The 27,871-nt window shown below is 53.2% G+C and overlaps 1 protein-coding gene across 2 annotated transcripts; it reads left to right on the top strand.

Moving 5' to 3' along the window:
• Positions 1-79: 79 nt before the first annotated feature.
• On the top strand, positions 80-22,061 carry NUMBL (NUMB like endocytic adaptor protein). Of its 2 annotated transcripts, none has more exons than XM_026482269.4 (10): positions 80-310; positions 3,814-3,898; positions 5,488-5,627; positions 6,592-6,666; positions 6,755-6,829; positions 7,735-7,875; positions 14,789-14,978; positions 16,408-16,710; positions 19,603-19,725; positions 20,624-22,061. In XM_026482269.4, the coding sequence occupies exons 1-10, from the start codon at positions 287-289 to the stop codon at positions 21,250-21,252; spliced, it is 1,785 nt and encodes a 594-aa protein (XP_026338054.1). In that variant the 5' UTR covers positions 80-286; the 3' UTR covers positions 21,253-22,061. The 2 variants fall into 2 exon arrangements, with proteins under 2 accessions (XP_026338054.1, XP_026338053.1); XM_026482268.4 differs by having other exon boundaries at positions 81-310; positions 16,405-16,710; positions 20,624-22,060.
• The last annotated feature ends 5,810 nt before the right edge of the window (positions 22,062-27,871 follow it).

Here is a 27,871-nt window from a genome sequence, read left to right as displayed (position 1 = left end):
GCCAGGCGCCGGGCTGGGGCGGGGTTTTCTTGCATATCCCGCAGGCGGCGGGCCAATGGGCGGGGCTGGGGCGGGGAGCCGAGGCAGGAGGGGCGCTCCCCCGCCCCCGGAACGGAATCCTCCGGGGAGCGGAGCAGGCTCGCGCGCGTGCATCCCGCACCATCCCCCGGCCCCCGGCCCCGGCCCGCGTCAGACCGAGCTGCCGCCGCCGCCGCCACAGCAGCAGCAGCGCTCGGGGATCCGGGCCCAGACGGGGCCGCGGGAGGCGGGGGCGCCCGGGCCCTGGATGTCCCGCAGCGCGGCGGCTAGCGTGAGAAGGGCGGGAGAGGGGGACTCGGGTGGGGGGCGGCGCCGCTGCTGATGTGGCGGAGGGTGGGAGGCGGCTGCGGCGCCCGGATGGAGAGAGGGTGCCAAGGCTGGGGAGGGTGGGCCTGGGTGGGGGTCCTGAATAGGCCCCCTCTCAGCCGAAGCTTGAGAGACAGGGGTCCGGGGCATAGGCCTTCTCTTGCCAAGGCCCTGGAGATAAGGATCTTGGACATAGACCTGTCCCTCAGAAAAAATCAAGGGCAGGGGGACAGATTCTAGGTACAACTCCTTGGGCAAGATTTTGGGGATGGGGTCCAGGACACAACCCCCACATCAAGCAAGGGCCTCCAGGAGGCCATTCCGGAGCAGACGCAATCCCTACCCCTCCCTGCCTGAGGTGGTCTGTGAGCACAACCCTCTAGCCAAGGTCTTGAAGATGGGGGTCCCTGGGCACAGCTTCCCCACCAAGCCAAGGCCTGAGGGAGATTCCAGGCACAGTCTGTACCCAGGCCTCAGAGACGTCCTGAGCACAGCATCCCCCCCAATCCTTGGGCGGTGTCCCAGGAATAGCCCCTTCTCAAAACAAGGTCCCTGTGCCTGGGACTCCACCACCCACCCAGCCTGAATAAAATAGGGAAATTTCAGGCAACCCCCAAAGGCTTGGTCAAGGGTCCCTGGGGCTGCCCAGCTGCCTGGGAGTGGCCCCACCCACAGACAATGCGCTGCCTCCCTCTCCTGGGTATGGCCCCCAGGCTCCAAGATTCAGGCTGGGGGTGGGGGGCGGCTCCCCAGGGACCGAGTGCAGCCCTGTCTGTCTGCAGCATCTGCGGGTGCCGGCGGCTTTGTGTGTGGTACCTGGGGGGAAGGGGGAAGCAAGCGATAGGGAGGTGGCTAAGAGTGTGACCTGGTGTTTGTGTGACTGTGGCTGTGTGTGCGCGCATGTGTGCTGGAGCTGGTGACTCTGAGGAATCCTGTGCGTGTGTCTGTGTTTTGTGCTGGTGGTTGTGTCTAGTAATGTATGCGATGGGGTCTGCATATGACCCTGGCATTTGCGTGGCTCTATGTGTGTGTGACAGCTGCTCCTTGTCCAGAACCCTGTACTTTGTAGTCTGTGTTTGAGTGTGTGTGTGCATGGTTGTGACTGTGTGGTTGTGTCTGTGATTACATCTTTTGTGACCCAGGGTGTGTGCTTTGGTAACCATAACTGGGTTGTGACATGTGTGTGTTGGGTCTGGAGTTGGGCGACTGTGTGCCTGACAAGCTGTGGGTGGAGTTGGGACTGTGTACGTGGAGTTGTGTCTATGACTCTATGGCCATGTGCCATTCTCCCAATGACTTGTGAATGTTTGTGGTTGTGCCTATAACTGATTATATATGTGGGTCACACATATGTCTATGTGACACATAACTGTCCCTGCAACTCGGGGTATGTGACTGCCGTTGTAAATGAAGACACATCGTGCCCGGTTGAGGGTTGGCCCTGTGAGCGGTTGTGTGTTCATGGCCACATCTATGTGTGTGACCAGGATTGTATAAGTGTCCCCGTCTAGCTCTTTGTGTTGATACTCAGTGTGCGCGTTTATTGTGTCTGCGTGTGATTTGGGTGAAAGATTGGAGTAGGGGTCTGAACCCCTGACTGATTATTAATAGAGGGCTATTTCATCGTGTGTGACTCAAGCTCTAGTTGTGTCTGTGGTGACACCAGGTAACGGTGTTTGTGTGTTGGGGGGGTAATAGGTGATTGTGGCTTCTAGATTTGTGTGCGACCTGCTTGTCTGCGACCCTGGGTGATTATATGTACTTATGTCTGTGTTGTGGCCCGTGAGAGTGCACGTGTCTATAGCCGTGTGGCTGCCTGGTGTGCATGTGTCCCTGTGTGCGTGCTGGACTGCATGGGTTTCCATCTGTGTGATTTGGTGACCGGGTGACTCTCCTGACTGCGTACATGGCTCTGTCATGAACCGTGTCTTCTGTGGAGACACAGCCATAAGCGCCATGTCTGGGTCACCGCATTTCTGAGTTCTGTCTCTTCATCCCTGTGTGCTTATGACGTGTGCAATAGAAAATTGTGTGCCGACGTCTCTCTGTGTGAGATACTGTGTGTCTGTCCACCCAGGGCTGTGACTCTGTGTGGCCACAGGCTTCTCCCTGTGACCTGTGTGTTTGCATGAGGAGAGGCCGTGTGTCTGTGATGGGGTGACAGGGTGCAGCTGGGGATGGGACACTGGGGGACTGTTTCATGGCCAGGGTGTATGGCGGGTAAAGATGCTGTGTCCATTTCTGAAATGTGTGTGGCTGGGACTCTGAGCCAGCAACTGTCTGGCTGTACCTGAGCATGGCTATCCCGAGGGACAGTTGTCTCTGGGTGGTCCTATGCATGTCTTCAGTGTGCATGCCTGTTCCTCTATCACGCACAGGCCATGGCTGTCCCTGTCTCTGGGTGTGATTGGTTGGGCAAGACTCTCCATGTAAGTGTGGCTGATTACTGTGACCACACATGTGTCCCTGTGACTGGGTGTGTGTGACCGTGACAGCACGTGACCCAAACAGCGTGTCGGTGTGGCTGCTACAGTTGGGGGCTGAGAATCCGTGTGCCGCTGTGTGCCTGGAGGTGATGGGGCACCTGTGGCTGTGGCCGCGTGTGGCGGTGTGGGACCGAACGTGTGGCGGTGTATCTGCCTGCACCCATGACCAGATGTCATCGCGCAGCAGTGGAGCGCATGTGACAGGTGTGTGTGGCTGGGAGCATGTCTGTGTGTGACTCTGTGCTAATGGGCAACCTCTCACCAGGGAGGTGACATGCTTGGTGTGACTCTAGGTGCTGTGACACGAGTATGTCGGGTGGGGGCCTGAGAAGATGTCATTGGGAGTGAGTGCTGCCCCAGTGGGTGTCCCCGGGCCCGGCTCTCCATGTGGCTGAGAGAATAAGAAGTGACCAAACATCCAGGAGCCGATGTGACCAGATGTTCGTGGCAGAGCCTGGGCAGGCTGGGACTTGATATTTGCAGGGACAAATGTCCGTGTCTGTGAACACAGATATGTGACCAGACGTTATAGTGGCTGCAGCTGTTTATGTGTGTCTGTGTGATCTGGTGTGTGCAGCTGGTGGTGGTGTCTGTGTGTAGCCACACGTGCAGAGCTGTGCCCAGGTGCCGGGGACCGCTGCAGACCTGAGCTGCATGCATGCATGTGACTGTATGTTTATGTGTAGCCTGGACATGCGTCTAGAGGTCAAGGCCACTCCCTCCTCACACCATCCCCTTGGGTACTGAGGGCCTCCTGAGGCCAGGACATCCCCAACATGTGCCCCCTGGAAACACACCTACTCATTCCTGGGTCCTTGCTACCAGGTGGCTGGTCTCCCTAGTAACAGTTGCTATGACAACTGGGGCTCTCATCAAGGAGCCTGAGATGGGGGGGTTGGCTGTTGTCCAAAGAGGGGGCAAGGTAGGGGACTGAGCCCCAACCCAAGCCAGTTTCTCACCTTCTCCTCCCTTCTTTGGGCAGGGCGGACCCAGGAGGCCTGAGCAGCATCTGCCCCCAGCCCCCTGTGGGGCCCCGGGGCCCCCCGAAACCTCCAGGACGGAGCCAGGTGAGTGACCAGCTGGGGCCAGGGCAAGGGCTGAGTGAGTGCGTGGGTCTGCCTTGCACGACCAGAGGAACGGTCCCTGCGCTCACACGGGCTTAATCACACTCATGAGGGCACACCCTCGAATGTCTTCCCTGCACACTCAGTAACCATCAAACCCTCACAAATAACACGCATGAACACACTCTCACAGACAACAACCTCCTGCTCTCACACATCTACCCAGATACTTGGTTGCATAGACACGCCTTCAGAACAACACTCATGAACCCACACTCCCTACAACAGCCACACGCTCTGACACACGCACATCCTCCCAAACAAAAGCCACAGACACACGGCCTCACCACCAACAGCGGCACTCTTGGCCAGAGACACGGGCTCTCGGATGACTCTAGGTCACACACTGTCGTAGGCGACAGCCATCGAAGACAGTAGCCACACCCTCACACAGACACGCAGCTTCAAAGACAATGGTCAGGGACACACCGTTCTGAAGACAACTGCTTGGTGCTCAGACATCTCCTCGCGGGCAGCGTTCCCTGACACACATTCCACAACCACCCTCGCACTTAGATACCCTTCAGCAGCAAGCTTCGGGGACCTTCACTTACAGACCCCTCACAGACAGCATTCCCAGACACACACTTTCACAGACAACCATTCTCAGATCCGTGTCCTTCTGTACATAGTCTTCAGAAGTACACACACTCACAGACCATCCCTGCGTGCTCAGATCTAGACACCATCAGGAATACACCAGCTGCACACTTGCACACACACACACACACACACACACACACACACACACACAGGGTCCCCGTCTGCTAGTGGTGCTCTATCCTGGTTGGCCCCTCATGCTCCTCCTGGGACTGTCAGGGTGGCTTATCAGTCAGTGAAGACTGTCTTAGTCAATGAAGACTGTCCCCACCTCCACTGTGGCCACCTCCACTCCTCCTCCTTTGTCTGACAGTCACAGGTGCACACCGCTCCTGGGGCTCCTGCCTTCGACTAGACACAGTTGACAGAGGGGCGGATCTCAGAGGCACAGAGACGAGCCCCCAGCCCCCACACATTCTGGCTTGGGTTCTGGACCTCAATCCTTGGACTTTCTGAGTCCCCCCGCATAGAACGCATGCAACTCCCAACTCTTGTGCTCTCCGACCATCTCTTCCCCTGACCTCCTACCCCTAAAACCCCTGGACTCACGACCCGTGGCCCCTATGCCTTCTAACCCATTAGTTTGGATCCTCATACCTCTTGACTGTCACCTCCCTCATCTCCAGACAGCTAAAAGCTGTGATTCATGACCCCTCCCATCCTTGACCTCCATGCACCTAGCCCCAAGTTTTTCTTCTGAAGCCTCACTGCTGACTCTGACCCTCCCTTCCCTGCCTTCCCGGTGTCCCCTGACTGCTGCTGATGCATGTGCCCTGAATGCCATGTCCTCTGACCCAGTGACTCCCCCTAACCCTGTAACCCAAATCCCATGCTATCTGACCCCATGTTTCCTGAGCACTGTATCCATCTCCCTGGAGCCCATGCCTCCAGCCCCCACCCTTGACCCGTGCGCCCCTGTCCTGTGTCACCAGAAGGGGCGGGCACCATGAATAAGTTACGGCAGAGCCTGCGGCGGCGGAAACCAGCCTACGTGCCCGAGGCATCACGCCCCCACCAGTGGCAAGCAGACGAGGACGCGGTGCGCAAGGGCACGTGCAGCTTCCCGGTCAGGGTGAGTGGGCGGGGCCGTGGGCGGGGCGCTGGTAGAGGTCAGGGTGAGTTGGCGGGGCCGTGGGCGGGGCGAAGGCGGGGCCGTGGGCGGGGCGCTGGTAGAGGCTGTGAGCTTACTTAAGGTTAGAGGGGGCATTCCCAAAGAGCTGTGGAGCCTGCTGGAGCAGAACCCCACGGCCTGGGCCCTTCAAACGCGGGATCAAACCCCAGCCCACATTCTCTTGTACCAGGAGTGTATTACCCGGGGGGTCCGGGGGGGGGTCGGGGGGCGGTACGGGACCTTCTTCCTGGAGTCACCCTATTCTGCTGGAATTCACAATTTCCAAAATGCCCTGGACGACACTTTACAACACATACTGCACTTCGTGAGGGAGACAGCAGGATTCAGGTTCAAATCCCAACTCAGTCCCGGCCTGGCTGGGTGACCACAGCCGATGGTCACAACCCCTCCGTTTTATTTTCCCTTACCGCAGAAGGAGACAGAGTGTGAGGGTTCCATTTGGAGGTGTGGGAAACGCTGGTGGGGCTGAGGAAGGGAAGGCAGCCAGTAAAGGGCGTTTCACTAACCAACAGCTGTGGGCACCCAAGCTTGATGCCCCTGGGACGAATGCTGGGAAATAGAGCCATCCCAGCCATGGGGTGAGGGAGCTGGGGTACCCCAGCTCCCATCGGGTCATCAGTGGGCCAGTCCTGGAGCCCCGAGATGCATACACTGGCGACCAGAAGGAAGAGGGTGACGCGTTAAGGCCCAGGAAGAGAGGCAAGATGGGAATCAGAACTACCCACCTGCTTCAGTGTCCCCATCTGCGTGTCTGGGATGGGAAGAGAGGACCCACCTAACAGAGTGGATTAATATGTATGATGGGCGAGGGACCTTGCGTGACATGTCGCAGCTGCTCAGGGGACACTGGGAAGGTATTGGTTACTGTGCTGATGTCCTGTCCTCCCGTCTCCTCCCCGCCAAGTACCTGGGCCATGTGGAAGTGGAGGAGTCCCGGGGGATGCATGTGTGTGAAGATGCCGTGAAGAAGCTGAAGGCGGTGAGTGAGGGGTGGAGCCGGGAGGGGGCCAGCTCAGACCCCGAGAGGCAGCCCTGACCAGGCCCTTTATCCTCCTCCCCTGCCCCAGATGGGCCGCAAGTCCGTGAAGTCTGTCCTTTGGGTGTCAGCCGACGGGCTCCGAGTGGTGGATGACAAGACCAAGGTAGGAGGCCTATGGGGGTGGGAGGGGGCATCAGTGGGCCCCTCGCCTCCCCCAGCTTGAACCGCGGCTTAGGACGCCTTCCCACCCACCTCCAGGATGTCCCTCCCTCCGGGGCCTTCTAGACCATGTGCTCCCGCAACATCTTGGCACACCTCATAGTCATAACTCAGACCTGAGTCCTGCAGTTATTATGGGGGGCACAGGTAGGGGGTGCGAGCACAGGCTGAGGAGCACCCACGTATCTGCTGGGTGACCCAGAGTATGAGATTTAACCCTTCTGTGCCTCAGTGGCCTCATCTGTGGAATGTGCCCCTAAATGAGAAGGTAGGTGCGCGCAGTGTAAAACAGTGCGTGGTGCAGCGCGGTGCTCAGATCAGTGGGCGGATTTTAGCTGTTCTTTGTTTATTGTCAGTGTCCCGGCCAGAGGGGAGCATCACACGGCCCAGAGCTGAGTATCTAGTTGCTCACCGTTGATTTCCCTCCCCAGAGACTGCCCAAGGAGGCCACAGCACATGACAAGAGTTAGGTTAACAACTAAACGGGATTGACACCTTTGTACAGGCAGTTCCCTCGCCCCAAAAGACTGTTCCCTGCCTTTTTGCCTAGTGAATACCTCCTCGAGAAAGCTCTGCCCATCTCCTCACAAGTCGAATCAGGCACCTCTTCGTGGTTCCCGAGGGTCCCTGTGCCTCCCCCATCCCGGCCCTGACCCCTCACCTGTGTCTCTCTCTGGTAATGGGCCTGAGTCCCACGCTAACCCATGCGAGCAGGGCCCTTCTCTGTTTCAATGAGTGCGGGGTCCCCACCCGGTTCAGGACAGGACAGAGAGCAGACGCTAAGGGAGTGCTGAATGAATACATGAAAGAGTTCAAGTTCCTCCCCTGGTTTCCCTGGCCACCTTCCAGGACCTGCTGGTAGACCAGACCATCGAAAAGGTCTCCTTTTGTGCCCCTGACCGCAACCTGGACAAGGCTTTCTCCTACATCTGCCGGGATGGGACCACCCGCCGCTGGATCTGCCACTGTTTCCTGGCGCTCAAGGACTCTGTGAGTATCACCGAAGTCGGGAGGAAGCGGGCTGACTCGTCTCACCTACGGAGTCGGGCCGGCCACTCACCTCTCCTCTCTGTGCCCCATGTCCTCACAGCTCCTAACTTAGAGGACTACGGGGAGGCTGGCGGGGGTTGATACAAAGTATTTGGAATGACAGCTGGCACATCAGAAGCGCTCAGGAAAACATTAATTACCATCGTCCTCATTATCCATAGTTCTGCATGTTTCTCTTATTTTTCTTTTTTATGAGGGGCGTATGCGTATAGTAACATGCGCAGGTGGTCTGGGCACAGCTCCATAAACTCTTGCTTACGTCACAACCCTAGCTAGGTCAAGTGGTAGAGTTTCCTGCCCCCAGCCGCTCCCTCGGGCCCTTCTCAATGATACCCCCAGGGTGCCCACACTTCTTTCAGCCTCGGTTCACGGTGTCTGCAGTTCTTTCCATTTGGGGCATCAAGGTCCCCTCTGAGAATCTGATGGAAGCCACAAATGGACTGTCTTCTCAGAAATATTCTCATACTTAGGATTCTGATTTGGGACAGAAAACCCCCAGCTGCCAGTCATTTCAGTGAGATGGAAGTTTGTTCCTGGTTCATGTGAAAGACATCCAGAGGCAAGAAGTGCAGGACTGGTGTGGCTCCTCTGTTCTCATCAAGGGCTGCGGCTCCTTTATCTTGTCATGGCACTGGAGTGTGGCCTCCACTCCATGATCCAAAATGGGTGCACATGCTCCAGTCTTCGCATCTTCATTCCAGCTACATAAAGGAGGGAGGCATGAAGAGGGCCACGTAACGAGTACATCCCATTGGCTAGAATGTAGTCATGTGGACATCCCTTGCTGCAAAAGATGGTGGAAAATATCATCTTTATTCTGTCCTATCCCCTGGACCCTGACCTCAGACCTCACCCAACTTGGTAGGAAAGCACAGTCTCAGCCCCCTGCATTAGCTAATGTTTTATGGCGGCTGGCAGCAGAAACCAATCTGGCTAACTTAACTCCAAAATGTTATAATAGGGGGGATCTCACAAAATCGAAGGGCAATCAAGAGCATTAAGCCTCAGAAAGGTCAGGAAGCAGGGCAGCCTGGGACACCACGTAGGGGACAGTTCCCTCCACTGCACTGCTGCAGAGAGGAGTCCAGCCTCCAGTGTCCTGGGTTAAAATTCTGACAAGAGGGCATGGGATTGGCCTGGCGTGGGTCAGGCCCCCCTTGGTCGGGGGAACGTGGAGCACGCAGACTGACTTATCCAACATGGAAGCGCAGCTCCCCAAAGGGAATTTGGGGTGCCGTTATCAAAAGCAAGGGGAATGGATACTGGGCAAGTAAAACAACATGTATCCCTCTCAGATTGTCACGGGATTCCTTCGTATTTCAGAAACCCCCACCCCAAGAGCTCCAAACTCCCCAAACTGGTCAGTATTGCCAACTTTCTCACTCATACACACAATCTCAGACCTCAAACCGGGGGTGGAAAACCAATGTGAGAGTATGAGGATGGATTGGTCAGTACTGGTGAGCGCCTGCCTGGGGCTAGCATGGAACTGTCAGAAACCCAGAGCCCCGAGTGACTGCGTCATCCCTAAGCATAGCAAGCTAAGTTGTATCAGCTATCTGTTGCTGCGTAACAAATTGCTCCAACGTTTCGTGGTTTAAAATGACAGTCATTTAATATCTCTCGGGGTCTGTAGGTCAGGAATTTGGACGAGGCTCAGCTGGGTGGGGCTGGCTCCAGGGTCTCTTACGCCGTTACAATCCAATGGTGTCCAGAGCTGTCACTGCAGGAGCGCGGCCAGACAGCCTGACTCGTCATGTATCTCAGGACATCTCCACAAGGTCTCTCCAGCAGGGGGCTTCAGGAGAGCTGGACTTCTTACGTGGTGGCACGGAGCTCCAAAATTAGTTGAGAGAGAGAGAGCTCGCACCAAGAGGAAGTTGTGTCACCTGCTTGGTCTCGGTCTTGGAAACCACACAGCCTTGTGTCTGTGGAATTCTGCTTGTCCGGGAAGTTGCAGAGGTCTTCCCAGGCTAAGGGGAGAGAACACAGACTCCACCTCTGATAGGGGAGTGGCGAAATTCTGGAAGAGCCGGCAGTGGTTGTGGCTATTTTTGGAAAACACGTGGCCACGTGGTTATTGTGGATTCAGTGTCACACCACCTGGCTGTGGGGCACGAGGCCCGAGTGACTTTCCTCTCGGGGACTCAGTCTCCTCCGCTGTGAAATGGGGATGTTAGCAGTGGCTGCTCACAGGTGTGTTGGGGAAGCATTCATTAGGATCACACCCAGAAAGTTCTACACAGAGTCCCATAACACATGTTCAGTCACTAGGAACGGTTGCTATCATTTGAAAAGTACTTGGGGGGCGCTTGGGTGTCTCAGTCGTTAAGCGTCTGCCTTCGGCTCAGGGAGTGATTCCAGGGTCCTGGGTTTGAGCCCTGCGTCAGGCTCCCTGCTCCACTGGAAGCCTGCTTCTTTCTCTCCCACTGCCCCTGCTTATGTTCCCTCTCTCACTGGCTGTCTCTCTCTCCGTCCAGTAAATAAATAAAATCTTAAAAAAAAAAAGAAAAGAAAAGTACTTGGGGGTGAGAATCAAAGCAAGAAGAGAGCAGGCCATCTCCCCTGGGTAAAGAGCGTGACCTTCTCTGCGTTCCCTTCCACTTCTGAGCCTCGGGTTTGAAGCATTAAGCGGTAAACTCCCAGGATTCCCCAAGTGTACCTTTATTTTTTGAGGTGCAATTCACGCAAAATTCATCATATGAAAGCGTACGCTGCAGTGGCATTTAGTTTGCTCTCAACCTTGTTCGTTCACCACCTCTCTCTAGTTGCCAGTATTCTCATCGCTCCTAAAAGGGACCTTAGGCCCATTAAGCCGTCACTCCCTGTGCCCCACACCCTCCTCCCCGCCAAGCCTGGCAACCGCTAGTCGGCTTCCTGTCTCTGTGGCCTTACCTCTTGTAGACAGGTCACGCAAACGGAATCATAGGGTATGTGGTCTTTTGCCACTGGCTGTTTTCACGTAGCACCATGTTTTCAAGGTTCATCCTTGTTGTAGCTTGTATCAGTACTTTTTTTTTAATGGCTGAATAATATTCCATTGTATGGATATATTACATGTCATTTATCTTCTCATCCACTGATGGACATTCAGGTCCTTTCTACCTTTTGGATATTGTGAATAGTGCTGCTATGGACATTGGTGTGCAAGTATTTGTTTGAATACTGGCTTTTAATACTTTGGGGTCTATACCTAGAAACCGGGTTGCTAGATCATATAGTAAATTTATGTTTAAATGTTTGAGGAATTGCCAAATTGTTTTCCACAGAGGCTGCACCGTTTTACATTCCCACTAGCAAAGTACAGGGTTCCAATTTCTCTACATCCTGGCCAGCACTTAATACTTTCCTTTTTTTTTTTTTTTTTTATTATAGCCACCCTTGTAGGTATGGAGTGGTATCTCAGTGTGGTTTTGAATTGCATTTCCCTACTGACTAATGATGTTGAGACTCTTCTTATGTGTTTGTTGGCCATTTGTATAGCTTTGGAGAAATGTCTATTCAAATCCTCTACCCATTTTTTTTTTTAATTGGGTTGTTTGTCTTTTTATTGTTGGGTTGTAAGAGCTTTTTATATATTCTGGACACTAGATACTTATCAGTCATATGATTTGCAAAACTTTCACTCCACTCTCTGGGTTGTCTTTTCACTTTCTTGGTAATGTCCTTCGATGTACAAATGTTTTTAATTTTGATGAAGTTCAATTTATCTATGTGCATTTGATGTGATGTCTAAGAATCCATTGCCAAATCTAAGGTGATGAACACTCTGTGTTCTATTCTAAGAGTTTTATAGTTTTACCTCTTACCTTTAGGCCTTTGGTCCATTTTGAGTTAATTTTTGTAAATGGTGTGAAGTAGGGGTCCAACTTTATTTTTTCCATGTGGATATCCAGTTGTCCCAGCACCATATGTTAATTGGACTGTTCTTTCTCCATTGAAGTCATGGTACCCTTACGGAAAATCAATTGACCATAGATGTGTAGGTCAATATCTGGCTCTCAATTCTTTTTTTTTTTTAAAGATTTTATTTATTTATTTGACAGAGAGAGACAGCCAGTGAGAGAGGGAACACAAGCAGGGGGAGTGGGAGAGGAAGAAGCAGGCTCCTAGCGGAGAAGCCTGATCTGGGGCTCGATCCCAGAACGCTGGCATCACGCCCTGAGCCGAAGGCCGACGCTTAACGACTGCGCCACCGAGGCGCCCCCTGGCTCTCAATTCTATTTCATTGATCTATATGTTATCCTTATGGCTGTGTCACATTATTTTGATTACTGTAGCTTTGGAGTACTATTTTAAATCAGAAAGTGTGTGTTCTTTTATTCTGTTCTTTTCCAAAATTACTTTGGCTCTTCTGGTCCTTTGCAATTTCCAATTTTAGGGTCAGCTTTTCTATTTCTGCAAGAATCTATTGGGATTCTGATGGGGATTGCATTGAATCTATAGACCACTTTGGAAATACTGCTATTGTTAACAATATTCAGTCTCCCAATCCATGAGCATGGGATGTATTTCCATTTATTTAGGTCTTCTTTAATTTCTTTCAGCGGTGTTTGGTAGTTTTCAGCATGCATGTCTTTCACTTCCTTGGCTTAATTTATTCCCAGCCATTTTATTATTTTATTTTATTTTATTTTATTTAAGAGAGAGCACGTGTGCACATGAGTGGGGGGCAGTGGGGACAGTGTGGTCAAAGGAGAGGGAGAGAACCTTTTTTTTTTTTTAAGATTGTATTTATTCATTTGAGAGAGAGAGAGAACATGAGCAGGGAAGAGAGGCAGAGGCAGAGGGAGAAGCAGACTCCCTGCTGAGCTGGGAGCCCAACGTGGGGCTTGATCCCAGGATCCCAGGATCATGACCTGAGCTGAAGGTAGACACTTAACCATCTGAGCCACCCAGGTGCCCTGGGAGAGAGAGAATCTTAAGTAGGCTCCACACCCAGCACAGAGCATGACAGGGGGCTTGATCTCACAACTCTGAGATTGTGATCTGAGCCAAAATCAAGAGTCAGATGCTTAGCTGACTGAGCCACACAGGCACCCCATTTTATTATTTTAGATGTTATTGTAAATGGGATTGTTGTAACTTCATTTTTGGATTGTTCGCTGTTAGTGTTGGTAGGTATAACTGATTTTTGTGTGTTGATCTTGTATCCTGCAACTTTGCCAAATTTATTTATTACCACTAATAGTTCCTTTGTGGATTCTCTCTGATTTTCTATATATAATATTATGTCATTTGTAAGTAGAGAAGATGTTACTTCTCTCTTTCCAATTTGGATGCCTTTATTTTTTTCTCTTGTCTAATCACTCTAGCTAGAACTTCCGGTACAGCGTTGAATAGAAGTGATGAAAATGGGCATTCTTGTCTTGTTCCTGTTCTTAGGGAAAAGCTTTCACTCTCTCACCATTGAGTATGATGTTAGCTGTGACTTTTTATCAGGTTGAGGAAGTTCCTTTCTATTCCAAGTTTGTTGAACTTTTTTTTTTATCATGAAAGGGGGCTGGATTTATCAAATACTTTTTTGGCGTTCATGGAGATTATCATGTGGCTTTTTTCCGTCTTTCTGTTAATGTGGTGTATTACACGGATTGATTTTCATAAGTTGAACCAACCTTGCATTCCTGGGATAAATCTCACTTAATCATGGTGCATAACCCTTGTCCTGTGCTGGTGAGTTCAGCTTGCTAGTATTTTGTTGAGGATTTTTGTTCCCAAGTTTGTCTTAACAGGTAGCTGGGCATCTTAGTTAGGAAACAGAAGTCAGACCGATCTCATTCTCATCCTAACTCTGCCACTCGCTCCTTGTAATGGGTGTGTTGACTAAGGCTCAGCTTCTTCATCTATAAAATGGGTTCGTAAGCATATCCACCTCCTGGCATGATTGTGAGGACTCCAACAAAGGATGGACAGATTTACAGGGACACCTATGTGGTGTTTCCCTGTGCCTGGCTCTTGGGCTGGCTCCCTGTGCTGTATGCCTTGCATATATTAGTTCATAGATAAATCTGTTAAGTGAGTGCTGCGAGGGCCCCCATTTTACAGACCAGGAGGCTTGGGCACCAAGAAGTGAAGTGGATTTCTTGAGAACACACAGCTGGAAAGCAGGAAGCCAGCATCATTGTGGCCTTGGAGCCTCTCAAGGAGGCACTCAACAGGGCTGTTGTTTTCACCCCCCAGGTTTTATGACAAAATGTTTTCTAGCTCACAGGGAAGCCAAAAGACTTGTGTGGTAACCAGTCACCTGTACACCCACCACCCAGATCCTGCCATTAGGTGTGTCTGTGCTTACTCTATCGCTCAGCTGTCCATCCCATTCTTGATGCATTTCAAAGTTGCAGACATCGGAAGGCTTCCCCCAGACACTTCGGCATGCATATGGTGAAGTAGAATTCGTTCGTTTCCAGCTCCTTTTCTTTTAAAGTGTTATACATGCCGTGCACAGACCCAGCTATGTTAACAACCGCATATACCTGTATCACCCGAGCCCCTATCAAGACCTAGAACATTCCTCCACCCCAGCCAACGCCTCCTGCCCCTTCTCAGCGAGTTCCCACCCCCACCTCCTAAAGAACAGCCAGGCTTCTGACTTTTTTCACCATAGATTAGTTTTGCTAGTTCTAGAATTTCATTTAAAGGGAGCCATACAGCACTGCACTCTTGTTTCTGGCTTTTTCCTTTACTCCGAGCTGTCATCTGTTTCCCTCCCGGTGCAGATACACACCGAGGCCCGGGGCAGGGGCAGGGGACTTGTCCAGGATCACCAACACCGAGCTGCTGGCATCCAGGGCTTTTGGCGTCCAGCCTGCACGGCACCGCCTGTGCAAGCCCGGCCTGACCTGTCTTCCCACAGGGCGAGAGGCTGAGCCACGCCGTGGGCTGTGCCTTTGCAGCCTGCCTGGAGCGGAAACAGCGGCGGGAGAAGGAATGCGGGGTCACGGCCGCCTTCGATGCCAGCCGCACCAGCTTCGCCCGCGAGGGCTCCTTCCGCCTGTCGGGCGGCGGGCGGCCCGCCGAGCGAGAGGCCCCTGAGAAAAAGAAAGGTGGGTGCTGCCCAGAGGACAGGGCTGGGCCCAGAGTGGGCCCCCCTGTGTGTGGGTGGGGGACTGGGGATCCAGTGTGGGGGGAGAGCGGCAGAGGCACCGGGACTCTGCAATTTACAAAGCAGAGCGCCAGCCTCAAGGTGCGGTCAGGGTTTAGAGAGCTGGCGTCTTCGGCAATGTTCTGCCGGCCACAAACCCCGGCGGAGCTCGCCAGCGCGGCGCTATCTGCCAGCTCAGGGAGGTTCGGAGGTGGTTCAAATGGAGTATCGGGGCCGGTTAGTGGGTGGTGAAGCCAGCCTGATGGATTGTGGCAGACAGGCACAGAAAAGAATAGAAAATATCAGGTTAGCTGAATGGAGTAAGGGTGAGTGCCCTTTAATGACACTTTTATTGCAGGATATGTATTTGCGTGTGTATGTGTTGGGGGGGACGGGTTACCAAGTGAAAGGTTTTTCATACTCTGATGTTGCCATCAAGAAAGATATTTGGTAATCTCTACCATTCTAGGTAAGTGGCAAATACTTTATAAATTCTAAAACAGTGTGGTTTTTATTTTATTATTATTTTTTTTAGAGAGAGAGAGCATGAGCAGGGGTAGACAGAAGAAGAGGCAGAATCCCAAGGGGTGAGGTGTGGCTCAGTCCGCGAAGCTTCTGCGTTCAGCTTAGGTCTTAATCTCAGGGTCCTGGGATCAAGTCCTGCATTGGGCTCCCTGCTTGGTGGGGAGTCTTGCTTCTTCTCCCTCTGCCCCTCCCCCTACTCGTTCTTGCCCACGATCTCTCTCTCTCTGTCTTTCAAATAAAATCTTTTTTTTTTTAAGGTTTTATTTATTTGAGAGAGAGACAGAGCACAAGCAGGGAGGGGAGAAGGAGAGCGAGAGGCAGGTTAGGGTATTGGCTTAGGACACAGACTGGAGTCAGCCTGCCCATTCCTAGCTTCGTGGCTTCAGCAGAGTCACTTACCATTGCTGGGCCTTGGTGTCCACATCTGTAAAACGGGGATAATGGTCATATCAACTTCACTGGGGAGTTGCGAGGATCGAATGGCTCGATACTTGCAAGGCACTTGGAACAATGCCTGATACATGCGTCATGCACCGAATACGTGTTCGTTAAATTAATCAGAAAGGGAGACAGAAGGTCTCAGAAGGGAAAACAGCGGAAGCAGCGAAGAAAGCCAGACTGGGGACAGAAAGCGAGAGAGACCCGAAGGTCAGGTTGGAGGAGGAATCCCCGAGGGCCTCCTGGGGCAGGCGGTACTGGTGTGGTGGGGATGAGAGACATTTCAGGGCTCTGACCAGCCTGTCGTGAGGACAGGACACAGTGGGTAAGGAAGGCAGCACTGGAAGATGGTTAAGGGGACTTGGTGGGAGACGAGCGAATGCCTAGGCGGGGTATCCAACCACCCGTCTCCCCCATGTCTCCAGCAGAGACAGCAGCTGCCCCAACTGCGGCTCCCGGCCCTGCTCAGCCCGGGCACGTGTCCCCAACACCAGCCACCACATCCCCTGGTGAGAAGGGTGAGGCAGGCACCCCAGTGGCTGCAGGCACCAGTGCGGCCGCCATCCCCCGACGCCATGCCCCCCTGGAACAGCTGGTTCGCCAGGGCTCCTTCCGTGGATTCCCGGCACTCAGCCAGAAGAACTCACCTTTCAAGCGGCAGCTGAGCCTACGGCTGAATGAGCTGCCGTCCACACTGCAGCGCCGCACTGACTTCCAGGTGAAGGGCACAGGTGAGCCTCGGGCTCGGCGGGAAGGAACAGCAGGATCAATACCATACCACCAGCCGTAGTAAGCACCAGAGAGAGAGGAGGTGGTATACACCTTGATCAATTAGCACTGTCTGCCAGGGGAAAGGAAAGAGAGGTGGAACACATCGGGGTCTATTAGCAATTAGCAGCATCTGCCACCAGCAGGGGAGAGAGAGTATAAATCGTGATTGATTAGTAATGTCTACTATTGGCAAGGAATAGCAGAAGAGTGGCACAAGCCACGATCAATTAGTAATGTCTGCTGTGGTTAGGGAAATAGGAGAGGTGGCTTACATCACGATTGATTAGCAAAGTATGCCAGGGGCACGGGAGAGGAGAGAAGCTGCCTGGATGCCATTGTTTGCTCAGGTGAAGGCTGAGACTCCAAGCATTTGGCCAGTGGAGCCATGAGATCTGGCTAGGTGAAGGATACAGGCTCAGGAAGGGAGGATTGTGATGGGTTAACAATGTCTGCCTGGAGCAGGGAGAGTAGAATGATGGCATATGGCACCGTCTCCCAACAGGGTCTGCCATGAGCAGGAAAAAGGAGTGAGGTGGCACACCATATGATTAATTAGTGAAGGTTGCCATGGATAAGGGAGAAAAGAGAGTAGCAGAAGTTATGTTAGCTCAAGAAGGGGCTCCCAGAATTTGGCCAGTGGAGACAGGAGGTGAATAGCACACATGAGCACGGGGTCAGGGGTCAATGAGCATAGTGATGGGTCTGCAGTGTCGCCGGTGGGCAAAAGATCAGGCAGAGGCAGCACCCATCGTTGTTGACTAGCCATGTCTTCCAGGGGCAGTGCTGAGGAAAGAGGCGACACATCATCATCGATTAGCAATGTCTGCCCTGGGTGCTGCTAGGAGGGGCAGTGGAGCTGTTCTGTGTTTCTTAGAGGGGAGATGGAATTGCAAGGACCAGTGCTCTCTCCTACCCATGAGGTCTGGCCGGGTGAGGGGGAAGGTGAGCAAAGAGACCAGTGGGGAAAAAGCATCGTGTTGGATTACTCATGTCTGCCACAGGCCAGAAAGAGGAGAGGGGTGGCATAGGTCGTGATCTAAAAGGTACATCTGTGTGGGAAAGGGGAAGAGAGGTGGCCCAGTACCGTGTTCTGCCTGAGGGAGACAGGCAAGAGGGCTGCCTTTCCTCCCAGCTGTCCGTGAAGTCATGTGGTCTGGCCCGCTTTCCTGCTTCCATATGCCAACTCGGAGACACCCACCTCTTATGGCCTCGGGGATTGGTGTGGGAGGTGTCGATCTGTGTCCGGAAGGCCGGGCTGCTCCGAAAGGTGACTGCTGAGCGGATGCCATTGCTGGTTGAGCGTGACGCACACGCGCTCCCTGTCCCGCAGCGTCCCTCGGCCCTCACACTCTCATGCTTGCTGTCCCCATGCAGCCCAACATGGAGCACACCGTGGGGCTGTCACACACACTCCCTGGCTCCCCTTGATTTGGAAGCTTCATGCGCCTGGAGCCAGTGGCATGCTTGCTTGGGTGTGACTTGCCCCCAGAACTTCCAGATCCGTGGGGTCACACTCTGCTGCAGGCGCCATACACAGGAGTCACACACTCAATGTGACTCAGAAGTCACACACCCTCGGAAGTCACGGAAGCTGGTGTGACTGGAGTGAAGCACTGGTGGTTCAGTGGTAGAACTCTCACCTCCCATTAACACACACTTGGGCACATATCCCGATAGCCCACACGATGTACACACACTCACAAACCACACACCCGGGTTCACGCACACTTGGAAGTCACATCTGCGGATTCACGCGCACTTGCAAAAACATCCGTGTGTCATACGTGGGCGGCTGGATTGGCTCACGCTTGGGAATCACAAGCAAGACGCCACGTGCCTGGATTTGGTCACACTGAGATGTCGCACCCTCCGAAAGCTGCACACCTCTTTGGACTAATAATCCAGTCGTCCCAGAATTGACCTGGAAACCACTGAGCTGCTGGGCACCCCCACGTCACACCTGCGAAGCCCCACAGCCGATTGCTTTCTGATGCTCATTGGGGCGTCCTGTAGGTTGCCTTGGAGACAACCACTTGCTGAGATATCACACCGCATTGGCATTTCTGCTGTTTTTTTGGTTTTTTGTTTTGTTTTGTTTAAATATTCTGCATTTATGACACTTTTTTTTTTTAAGATTTTATTTGAGAGAGAGAGAGAGTGAGCGCACAAGCAGGGGGAGGAGCAGAGGGAGAGGGAGAGGGAGAGGGAGGCTCCCCACGGAGCCCGATGCAGCTCGATCCTGGGACCCCAACTGAGCCCCCCAGGCGTCCCTCTGGTGTTTACTTGGATGGCACTTTGTTTATCCCAAGCCCTTGTGAGGCCGCCTTACCTGCTCCGGGCTTCCTGGCTGGCTGGCGTACGTGCGTCTCTGTCCTCATGATGGATGCTCTCGGCCAGGCCAGGTGTGGTGGCCGCTTCTCCCCCCAAAGTCGGACAGAGGATCCCCAGCCGGCACACGACAGTGTGGCCAACCTCCATCCTGGCTAGTCAGTCCTCTTGCACCAGATGTGGTTGGATGTATTTTTTAATTAATATATTTTGGTAAACATTTAAAGTATTCTGGTTTGTAGCTACACCCAGATCTGGAGGTCCTCCTGGGTTTTGGGGGTCCCTGGGACTGTCAGCCAGCACATGTCCCATGCCACTTGGCTGTTGTCTCACTCCGATGTCACCCCCACACATGGACACAGGGTTAGCCCATTTACAGCCACGGCTATGTGCTTACCGCAGAGTGGACCCGTGACCTACACACCCCACGACCCCAGGTCGTCATAGGGGGCCACCTGAGGGCACGGGGTCAAGGGCAGGGCCTGGGCCTCTTCGCTGACCTCCACCCTTCCCTGACTTCCCAGTGCCCGAGATGGAGCCTCCCGGCGCCAGTGACAATGACGGCATCAATGCTCTGTGCACGCAGATCAGCTCGTCTTTCGCCAGTGCCGGAGCCCCAGCACCCGGGCCACCGCCGGCCTCAGGAGGTAAGCCTCCCCCCCATCTCCAGCAGCCACCCCACAGTGCCCCCTGCTTGCAGCCCCCTGCGCTGTTCAGGGCTCCCTCCCAGACGCCGGGAACCTAGGAATCCCACAAGCTGAGAACCATGGATCAGCTAAGGGCTGTGAGACCATCCTAACACCATGGAATCCGTTTCAAGCCTTAGATTGTCTTAGAATCCCAAGGTCATCTCAGAGCCATGGGTTCATCCTAGAACCACGGGGTCAACTTAGAACCACGGGATCAATTTCAAACCTTCCTGTCTCAGAACCATAAAATTTAGAAATCTACAGCCTTAGGATCACGGGATGTTAGAAACTGCAGATTTGGAACCATGAACCTTGGAATCACCTTAGAGCCACGAGCTTATTCTAGAACCACAGAAGCGCTCGGAACTGCAGTATACATTTAGAACTCTAGAATCTTCGAAAGCACAACCTTAAAACCATTGAACCTCACTATGTTTGAACCGTACAACTGAGAAAGGTCCACGCAATCTTAGAATCTTAGCCTCCCAAAACAGTACGTTGTCAAAATAATCAGAACTAAGGGTGCTATGAAAAATATTTAGTAACAGGTTTAGAAATAGTTTAAATATTTTTAAATATTTAAAAATATTCAGTAACAGGCACTGACCAATCAGAAGGGAAGCTGGGCTGGTGATTGTCACTCTCGTCTGTACTTTTCCATCTTCGGACCTGAGAATCCCAGAACTGTATTTTCTTAGCACTTCAGAACCATTCCGTGGTCCGGGATGGTTAAGCCGTTTGCCCCAAAGTCGACAGAGCTAATGAGGAGCAGAGCTGCATGCAAGGCGCTCAGCCCGGCTGCAGGGTCCGACCCCCAGCCTAGGGTTCTCTCAACTGTCCCCTCTCCTCTCTCTAGGGACTTCTGCCTGGGGGGAGTCCTCCATGCCCCCCGCAGCTGCCTTCCAGCCCGGGCACAAGCGGACCCCTTCGGAGGCCGAGAGGTGGCTAGAGGAGGTGTCCCAGGTGGCCAAGGCGCAGCAGCAGCAGCAGCAACAGCAGCAAGCGGCCACAGTGGCCCCCGTGGCCCCCGCCCTGCAGCCCTTCCCTGCCCCCGTCGGGCCCTTCGATGCCACGCCCGCCCAGGTGGCCGTGTTCCTGCCGCCCCCACACATGCAGCCCCCTTTTGTGCCCGCCTACCCAGGCTTGGGCTACCCGCCTGTGCCCCGGGTGCCCGTGGTGGGCATCACACCCTCACAGATGGTGGCCAACGCCTTCTGCTCGGCCACCCAGCTCCAGCCCCAGCCCGCCACCCTGCTTGGGAAAGCCGGAGCCTTCCCGCCCCCGGCCATGCCCACTGCCCCCGGGGGCCAGGCCCGCCCACGCCCCAATGGGGCATCCTGGCCCCCAGAGCCGGCACCTGCCCCGGCCCCTGAGTTGGACCCCTTTGAGGCTCAGTGGGCAGCATTAGAAGGCAAACCGGCTGTAGAGAAGCCTTCCAACCCCTTCTCGGGCGACCTGCAGAAGACCTTCGAGATTGAACTGTAGCCCAAGCCGCCCTGCCCACCCCAGCATCTCCGGGTGCCCTGCACCTGGGCGTGGAGGCCCAACCTCTCTCTAGGCCCGCTCCCTGGGGCTGCGCCCCCCCAACACCCCCTCTCGCCCCTTCTCTTGATCACCCCCCACAACCACTACAGAAGTGACATTGGATGCCTAGATTGCGACAGGATGGAATTCAGGGATGGACCCGGCCTGGCTAAGGGACCCATTTCACTGCCAGACTTAGGCTGGCAATGCCCTTACCCCCTCCACCCCCCCACCCCTGCCCCAGACACAGCGGGATGGCCACAGTCCCACCTAGTGGCCTCGGTTCAAGTGACATTTCTCAGTTTCTGTTGTTGACCTTCGACCTTCCAGTGTTGGGTGGGATGGAAAAGGGATGCCCACTTTGGGGCTCTTCTGGGCCCCACACGAGGGCCCACCCCAGTCTGGTCATCCCCTCCCATACACAGCACAAGCAAAGGGCTTCCTTCTGCCCACCTGCTGCGTTCACTGCCAATGCTGTGCTCACCCCTATCACCCCTCTCCCCCACTTCGGGGGGGCCCACATCTTCCTTGGGCCAAGGTCTCATGGGGGTGGGGGCCAAGTTGGGGGCCCAGGAGGTGGGGTAGGGGGAAGGGGAAGGAGATGCTCAGTTACCTCACGTCAGTGCCCGCTGGGGAAGGGTCCGGGACGAGGGGGGGGGGCGCCTGGCGGGTACTTTTCTATCTTTTATTTCCAGATTTTTTTGTATCTAAACTTACAGATTTGTATTATACAAGGACAACCAATAAAGGAAGAATATAATGATGCCCCTTGGGACAGTGGGGTTTGTGTCGGGGGGATGGTGTGGTGGCAGAACCGTTCTTCCTGAATCATCTCCTAAAATGAGAGGAAGTGAAAAGGGTCTCCCTGCACCATAACCTCTGAGTCATAACATGATAGCAGGGAATGCTGACCCAGCATTTGAGAGGCGGGTATTAAAGGCGACCCAAAGTTACCCCAGTTTCTAATTCTTACAGACTTTGAACCAAGGAATTCAAACAATTACAATCTGCTTCTAATCAGTATTGAAATGTTCTTTTTGTATTTTTTAGTTCAGTATGGAAATTTTCAATAACCAGGTTTGGAATAGTAGCTCTTTGAGCTGGAAAATTCTTGTTTGGTCAATTGCATTTTCTGTAAGTTAGGCCAAAGTGTCATCTGACATGGCAACATGTTTTAAAGTCTCTCTCTTGTTTCTTGGGTCCCTTGATATCATCTACAATTTATATATTTTAAAATGGGTAACACACAAATTATATGTTTAAGTCTTCATAGCCCTTGAAAATGAGGTGACTGATTCTGTGAATCAGTATTATATTATATCCAGTATTATATCCCCAGCTGATGGACTGGGAAGTTCAGTCACCTGCCCAAGGCCGCATACCTGATCCACGGGGAAGCTGGGGTGAACCCAGCTCCTGGCCAACCTCAAGGCCAATCATTAAACCACTAGGCTGCTAGAGAATAAGCTTAAGGTCTGCCCTTAAGAGTTTCCAGCCCATCAAGCAGTTGTGGACCCTGGACTCCAGGACCTATGCCAGATGGCTCTGCCAGGGCACCTAGAGATCCCCAGGGAGGGAGCAAAGGACTCTGCTGGAAACGAGCCACGCGTTCTCATCTCCGAGCTTTGCAGACGCCATTCCCTCTGCCTACAACACCTTTCCTGACAGCACCTTTGCCGGAAGAGTGCTACTCTTTGTTCAGGCTTCTGTTCAGATATCAACTCTTCTTAGAAAGGGTGTCTGTTCCATTGCCCGCCCCTACCCCTCCAATCCTTTTAAAGTTTGGACAAATCCTTTCAAAGTTTAACCCTTTAGGCTGAGTCAGGTGCACCCTTCCCCACTTGAGCCCCCTGCTCCCTCCTTTCTGGAGCTAATTCAGTCCTAGCCCTGATCCATTCTGGGCAGTCGCTATCTGGGCCCTCACTGGACTGTGAATGAGGGGTGAGTCAGCTCTGCAAACTGCTGGCTAGGGAGAGGGGCAGAAAGGGCCTAGGACTCGGACAGACATCATTCGAACTTTTGGACTGATGGGGAAACTGAGGCCACGCAGCACACAGAAAATCAGGGACAGTCAAAACCCTCTTCCCTGTCACAGGCTGATCGTTAAAATCATTCCTCCCTGTGCCCAGAGCAGTTTTTCTCAGCTGCCCCCCCCCCCCCCCCCCGCCAACACTGCCGGGAGATGTTCTGGTCCCTGGGGCTCCACAGGCCCATTATCTCCTGAGCACCTCCCACAGGCTCCTCTTAGCCCATTTCCCCATCTTCCCACACCCGACGGAGACTGGCTCTTCTCGGTGCTTCTCTTTCCACAGAGACCATAGCACAGATCTGGGGTTAACCTCCCACTCTTCACTTCCCCAAGCTTGGGCTCTCTCAGAATAGACCTAGAGACACCCCCGCCCTATCTGGTAACCTCCGCCCACCTAACGCCACATGCTGCGTTCCCACCCCTGCCACCAAGGTCACTTTGCGGGGATCATCCAGCCCAAGCTGGTTCAGGGCCCCCTTTCCAGTTCTGTTTGGAAAGCCCTGCCCACCTTCACTGCGGCTCTCCGCGCCCCGCCGCGCGCCCCTCGCGGAATAGGCCACTTGTGCCCCTCCCCGTGCTTTCTGGAGGGTTCCTCCCCTCGCGATGCCTTCTCTCCAGGAACCCGGGAGGCAGCGAGGGCTCTATTGGAACGTTCCACGCGCGTTAGTGCCTCGCGCCGCGCCCGTCTCCCGGCGCTCTTTGGAAAGCTCCGCCCCGCGCCGCAGCCGAGGGGCGCCCCGCCCCCCAGCTGGAGGAACAGACCCCACTGCGCCGGCGCCCTGCCGCTCCGCGGGGCCCCGGGCACCTCGCGGCCCCTACGCCCCGGGTCTCTGCGGAAAGAGCCCCCGCCAGACCGCGGGCTCCCGGAAGGCCGCGGGGATCAGCGCGAGCGCGGGAGAGCAGCTCCCCCTTGTGGCCCTGTCCTCGGCAGCTCGCGGCAAGCCGGATACGGAGCTCGGAAGGACAGACCCGCAGGACCGATGCTAAGGCAGAAAAAGTGCGAAAATACATACATGCATGCATGCATACATACGTAAAAAAATTGGCCTCGCGGTTGTGAACAACATTCTTCAGGCTCTGGTTCAGCCCTTTGCTCCTTTGGTGAGTGCTCCCTGACTCCTCCCATCATCCATTCCTCCAGCTCCTGCCTGAGCACCCAGCCCGGGCCTCCTGGTCGCGGTCCCCCCATCACGAGCTCACCATGTGATTAAACTTGGCTTCTTACACAGCACACAGAGCGGGGCAGAAGACAAGCCACACAACAGACAAGATAACAGAAGGGTGCAGGAAAGGGCACCAAGCAAACGCAAAGTCGGTCTGTGGCGCGCAGTTGACATAAGGCCTCGGTGGGGTCCGGGTCAGCTCTCGGCACTCACTGCTTCTGATGTTCAAGCAGGGAAGGATCTCGGTTCTGTTCGGAGATCCATCTGGCAGAGCCTTCGAGGGCAGTTGCCTTTTTTAAGTGGTCAGAAGGACATTTGCTGCCCAAATCCTGAATTTTTAAAGGGATTTCATCAGTTTGGGGTCTCTGCAGACCTCTTCTGGTTCTGCTCCTTATGGGTTCTGGGGTGTCAGCGGACGCCGGTCCCGGGGAGGTCTCCTAGCTGCGGTACCTTACCCGCTCACGTTATCGCTTGACACGAGCCCCTGCTTGACATGAGAGACTCCATTTTGCTCTCTACACCCCCACCCCCTGGTCAGCCTGTGAAGGCAAGGACAAGGGCCGTCTCGTTCACCGTTCCTCCACAATTGGGGCACAGAGTAAGGCTCAGATGACCAGCAAGGCACCTCTTAGGGAGGATTTACTTACTCCCTCAACACACATTTTGCTTTGTTTGGTTTCATAGTTTTATTGAGGGACACCTTGGCGGCCCGGTTTGCCTTCGGCTCAGGTCATGATCCCAGGGTCCTGGGACTGAGCCCCACATCCAGCTCCCTGCTCAGGGGTAGGGGGATCTGCTTCTCCCTCTCCTCCTGACCCTCCCCACTGCTCATACTCTCATACTCTCTCTCTCTCTTTCAAATGGATAAGTTTTAAAAATTAAATAATTAAATATAATACTTAAAAATAGTTTTATTGAAGTATAATCTACATATCAAAAAATTCACCCATTTTAAGTGCTTCGATGATTTGGTGTTGATTTTACAGAGCTGTCAGCCATCACCACAATCCAATTTTAGAACATTTCCATCACCCTAAGAAGATTTCTTGTGCCCATTTGCAGTCACCCCCCAGTCCCACACCCAGCCCCGGGCAACCAGGGATCTGCTTTGCCTCATGTATGTATTCTTTTCTTCATTTTACATGCATTTGCTGAGTACTTGCTTCCATCGGATATTAGGTGCTGAGAATACACAGTGACACACAGAGGCTCTGCCCCTGGGGAAGTCAACGTCTGGCTGGGACATTGGCTAATGGGAAAATATGCCCACTTGCTCATTCATTCATTCAAAACTATTTAATGTTTATTGAGTGCTTTCCATGTGCCACGCACTACCCTAGGATCTAGAGATAGTGCAGTGACGGGGGGCAGAAGGACAAAAATCCTGCTCTGCTGGAGCTGATATTTTAATGAGAGGATAAAAAATAAAGAAATAAACAAGTAAAGTAGATGCCAGTTGAGTGTTTGAGTGTTAAGAACCGTTATGACGAGAAATAAACCAGAGCAAGGGATAGAAAGTGATGGGGTGAGGGGCACCCGTGTGGCTCAGTGGGTTAGGCATCAGACTCTTGGTTGTGGCTCTGGTTGTGATCCATCTCTGGGTCCTGGGGTTGAGCCCCACATTGAGGTTCCGGATGGGGCTCCCTGCTCAGCGGGAGTGCGCTTCTCCCTCTCCCTCTGCCGCTCCTCCCTGGGCTAGTGCTTGTGTGTGTGTGTGTGTGTGTGTGTGTGTGTGCGCGCGCGCGCATGCGCGCGCACTCTCTCATTCACTCTCGCTCAAATGAATAAATAAAATCTTAAAAAAAAACTCTCCCTCCCCCTCTACCTCCGACCCTCCCCCCCATGCGCTCTTGCATTCTTTCTGTCTTAAATAAATAAAGAAAGAAATCTTTTAAAAAAGTGATGGCTGTGATTTTAGACAGGGTGTTCAGGGAGAACGTCTCTGAGAAGCAACCATTTGATCACAGACCTGACCTATTTTATAATAAAGCGTGGAAAATCTCATGTAGGGGCGCCTGGGTGGCTCAGTCGTTAAGCGTCTGCCTTCAGCTCAGGGCATGATCCCAGGGTCCTGGGATCAAGCCCTGCATCGGGCTCCTCGCTCATCCAGAAGCCTGCTTCTCCCTCTCCCACTCCCCCTGCTTGTGTTCCCTCTCTCGCTGGCTGTCTCTCTCTCTGTGTCAAATAAATAAATAAAAATCTTAAAAAAAAAAAAAGAAGAAGAAAATCTCATGTAATTTATTGAATACTGTGCTGCAAGTGAAAAACAGATGTTTGTATGGATACCTAATGGCTAAAAGTGAGTTGGTTTTTTACCCTCATGGTCATGGGGCTGCCTGGGCACTTGGGCTCGCTACCACTGCCCAGCACGAGGACAGAGTACTGTGCCGCGCATAAACGAATCCAGGAAAAGATCAAAATTCAAAATGTGAAGTACAGTCGCTATTGAATGCGTATTACTTTTGTACCATCGAAAAGTCAAAAAATTGCTAAGTTGGGGCCCATCTATATTTTGATGCCTCCCCACCACGCCCCGTCCCCAGTTCTGTTTGTACTCATGGGACCTCCTCTAGGCCACAGATCACTGGACCAAAGGGATACCATCCGAAGGGGTACTTTTGACACTGGGGCAACACTGTCCCACACACTGCAGCACATTCAGCATTCCTAGCCATCCCAGGCTTATGATGCCTTCAGAGCAGGTCTCGGAGTTCGGTTCAGGGCCCCGGGGGAGGTCCCAGAGACATCATGTTACAAAGTTAAAACTATTTCCATAATAATATCAATATGCTTTTTAGCTAATTCCACTCATGGAATGTGTGCTTGTGGGGTCTTGCATTTCATTTATTTATTTAGAAGTAGGATTTCATGTTATTTTTATTCGTCTAATTTTTTTAGAGTAATCTCTACACCCAGTATGGAGCTTGAACTCATGAGCCTGAGGTCAAGCGTTGCGAGCTCTACCGACTGAGCCAGCCGGGTGGCCCAAGTTCTTATATTTTAAAATTCTGTTTTAAGTTCTAATACAGTAAATATCAGTGGTTGTAGCCCACATAAATAAAAGCTCTTTGTTGTCCTCAATACTTTTAAGAAAAGGATCCTGCGATGAGAAAGCTCTAGAACAGCTGCCCACAGCAAACCTGTCCCAAGTCACTGTGACAGTCACAAAATGATCCCACACATTTCCAGATGTTGTCCAGCCACTGCCCCTGGGTGAGAATCGCAGCCATCTTTGCAGAGAATCAACTGGAGTCTCTGTCCTTCTTTCTCTTACTCCTGTAAGAGGATGTTGAATTGGATTTTTCCAGGACGGCCAGCGTTGCTACTAAGTCCCAAAGCTGGGGCCCAAAGTGGCCAACTACCCCATAGCTTAAGTTCAAGGTCTCCA

Source organism: Ursus arctos, unplaced genomic scaffold (assembly GCF_023065955.2).
Source record: "Ursus arctos isolate Adak ecotype North America unplaced genomic scaffold, UrsArc2.0 scaffold_19, whole genome shotgun sequence".
Lineage (NCBI taxonomy): Eukaryota > Metazoa > Chordata > Mammalia > Carnivora > Ursidae > Ursus > Ursus arctos.
The sequence above is the reverse complement of the archived record's forward strand: the minus strand, read 5'-3'. Positions and strand labels throughout refer to the sequence as shown.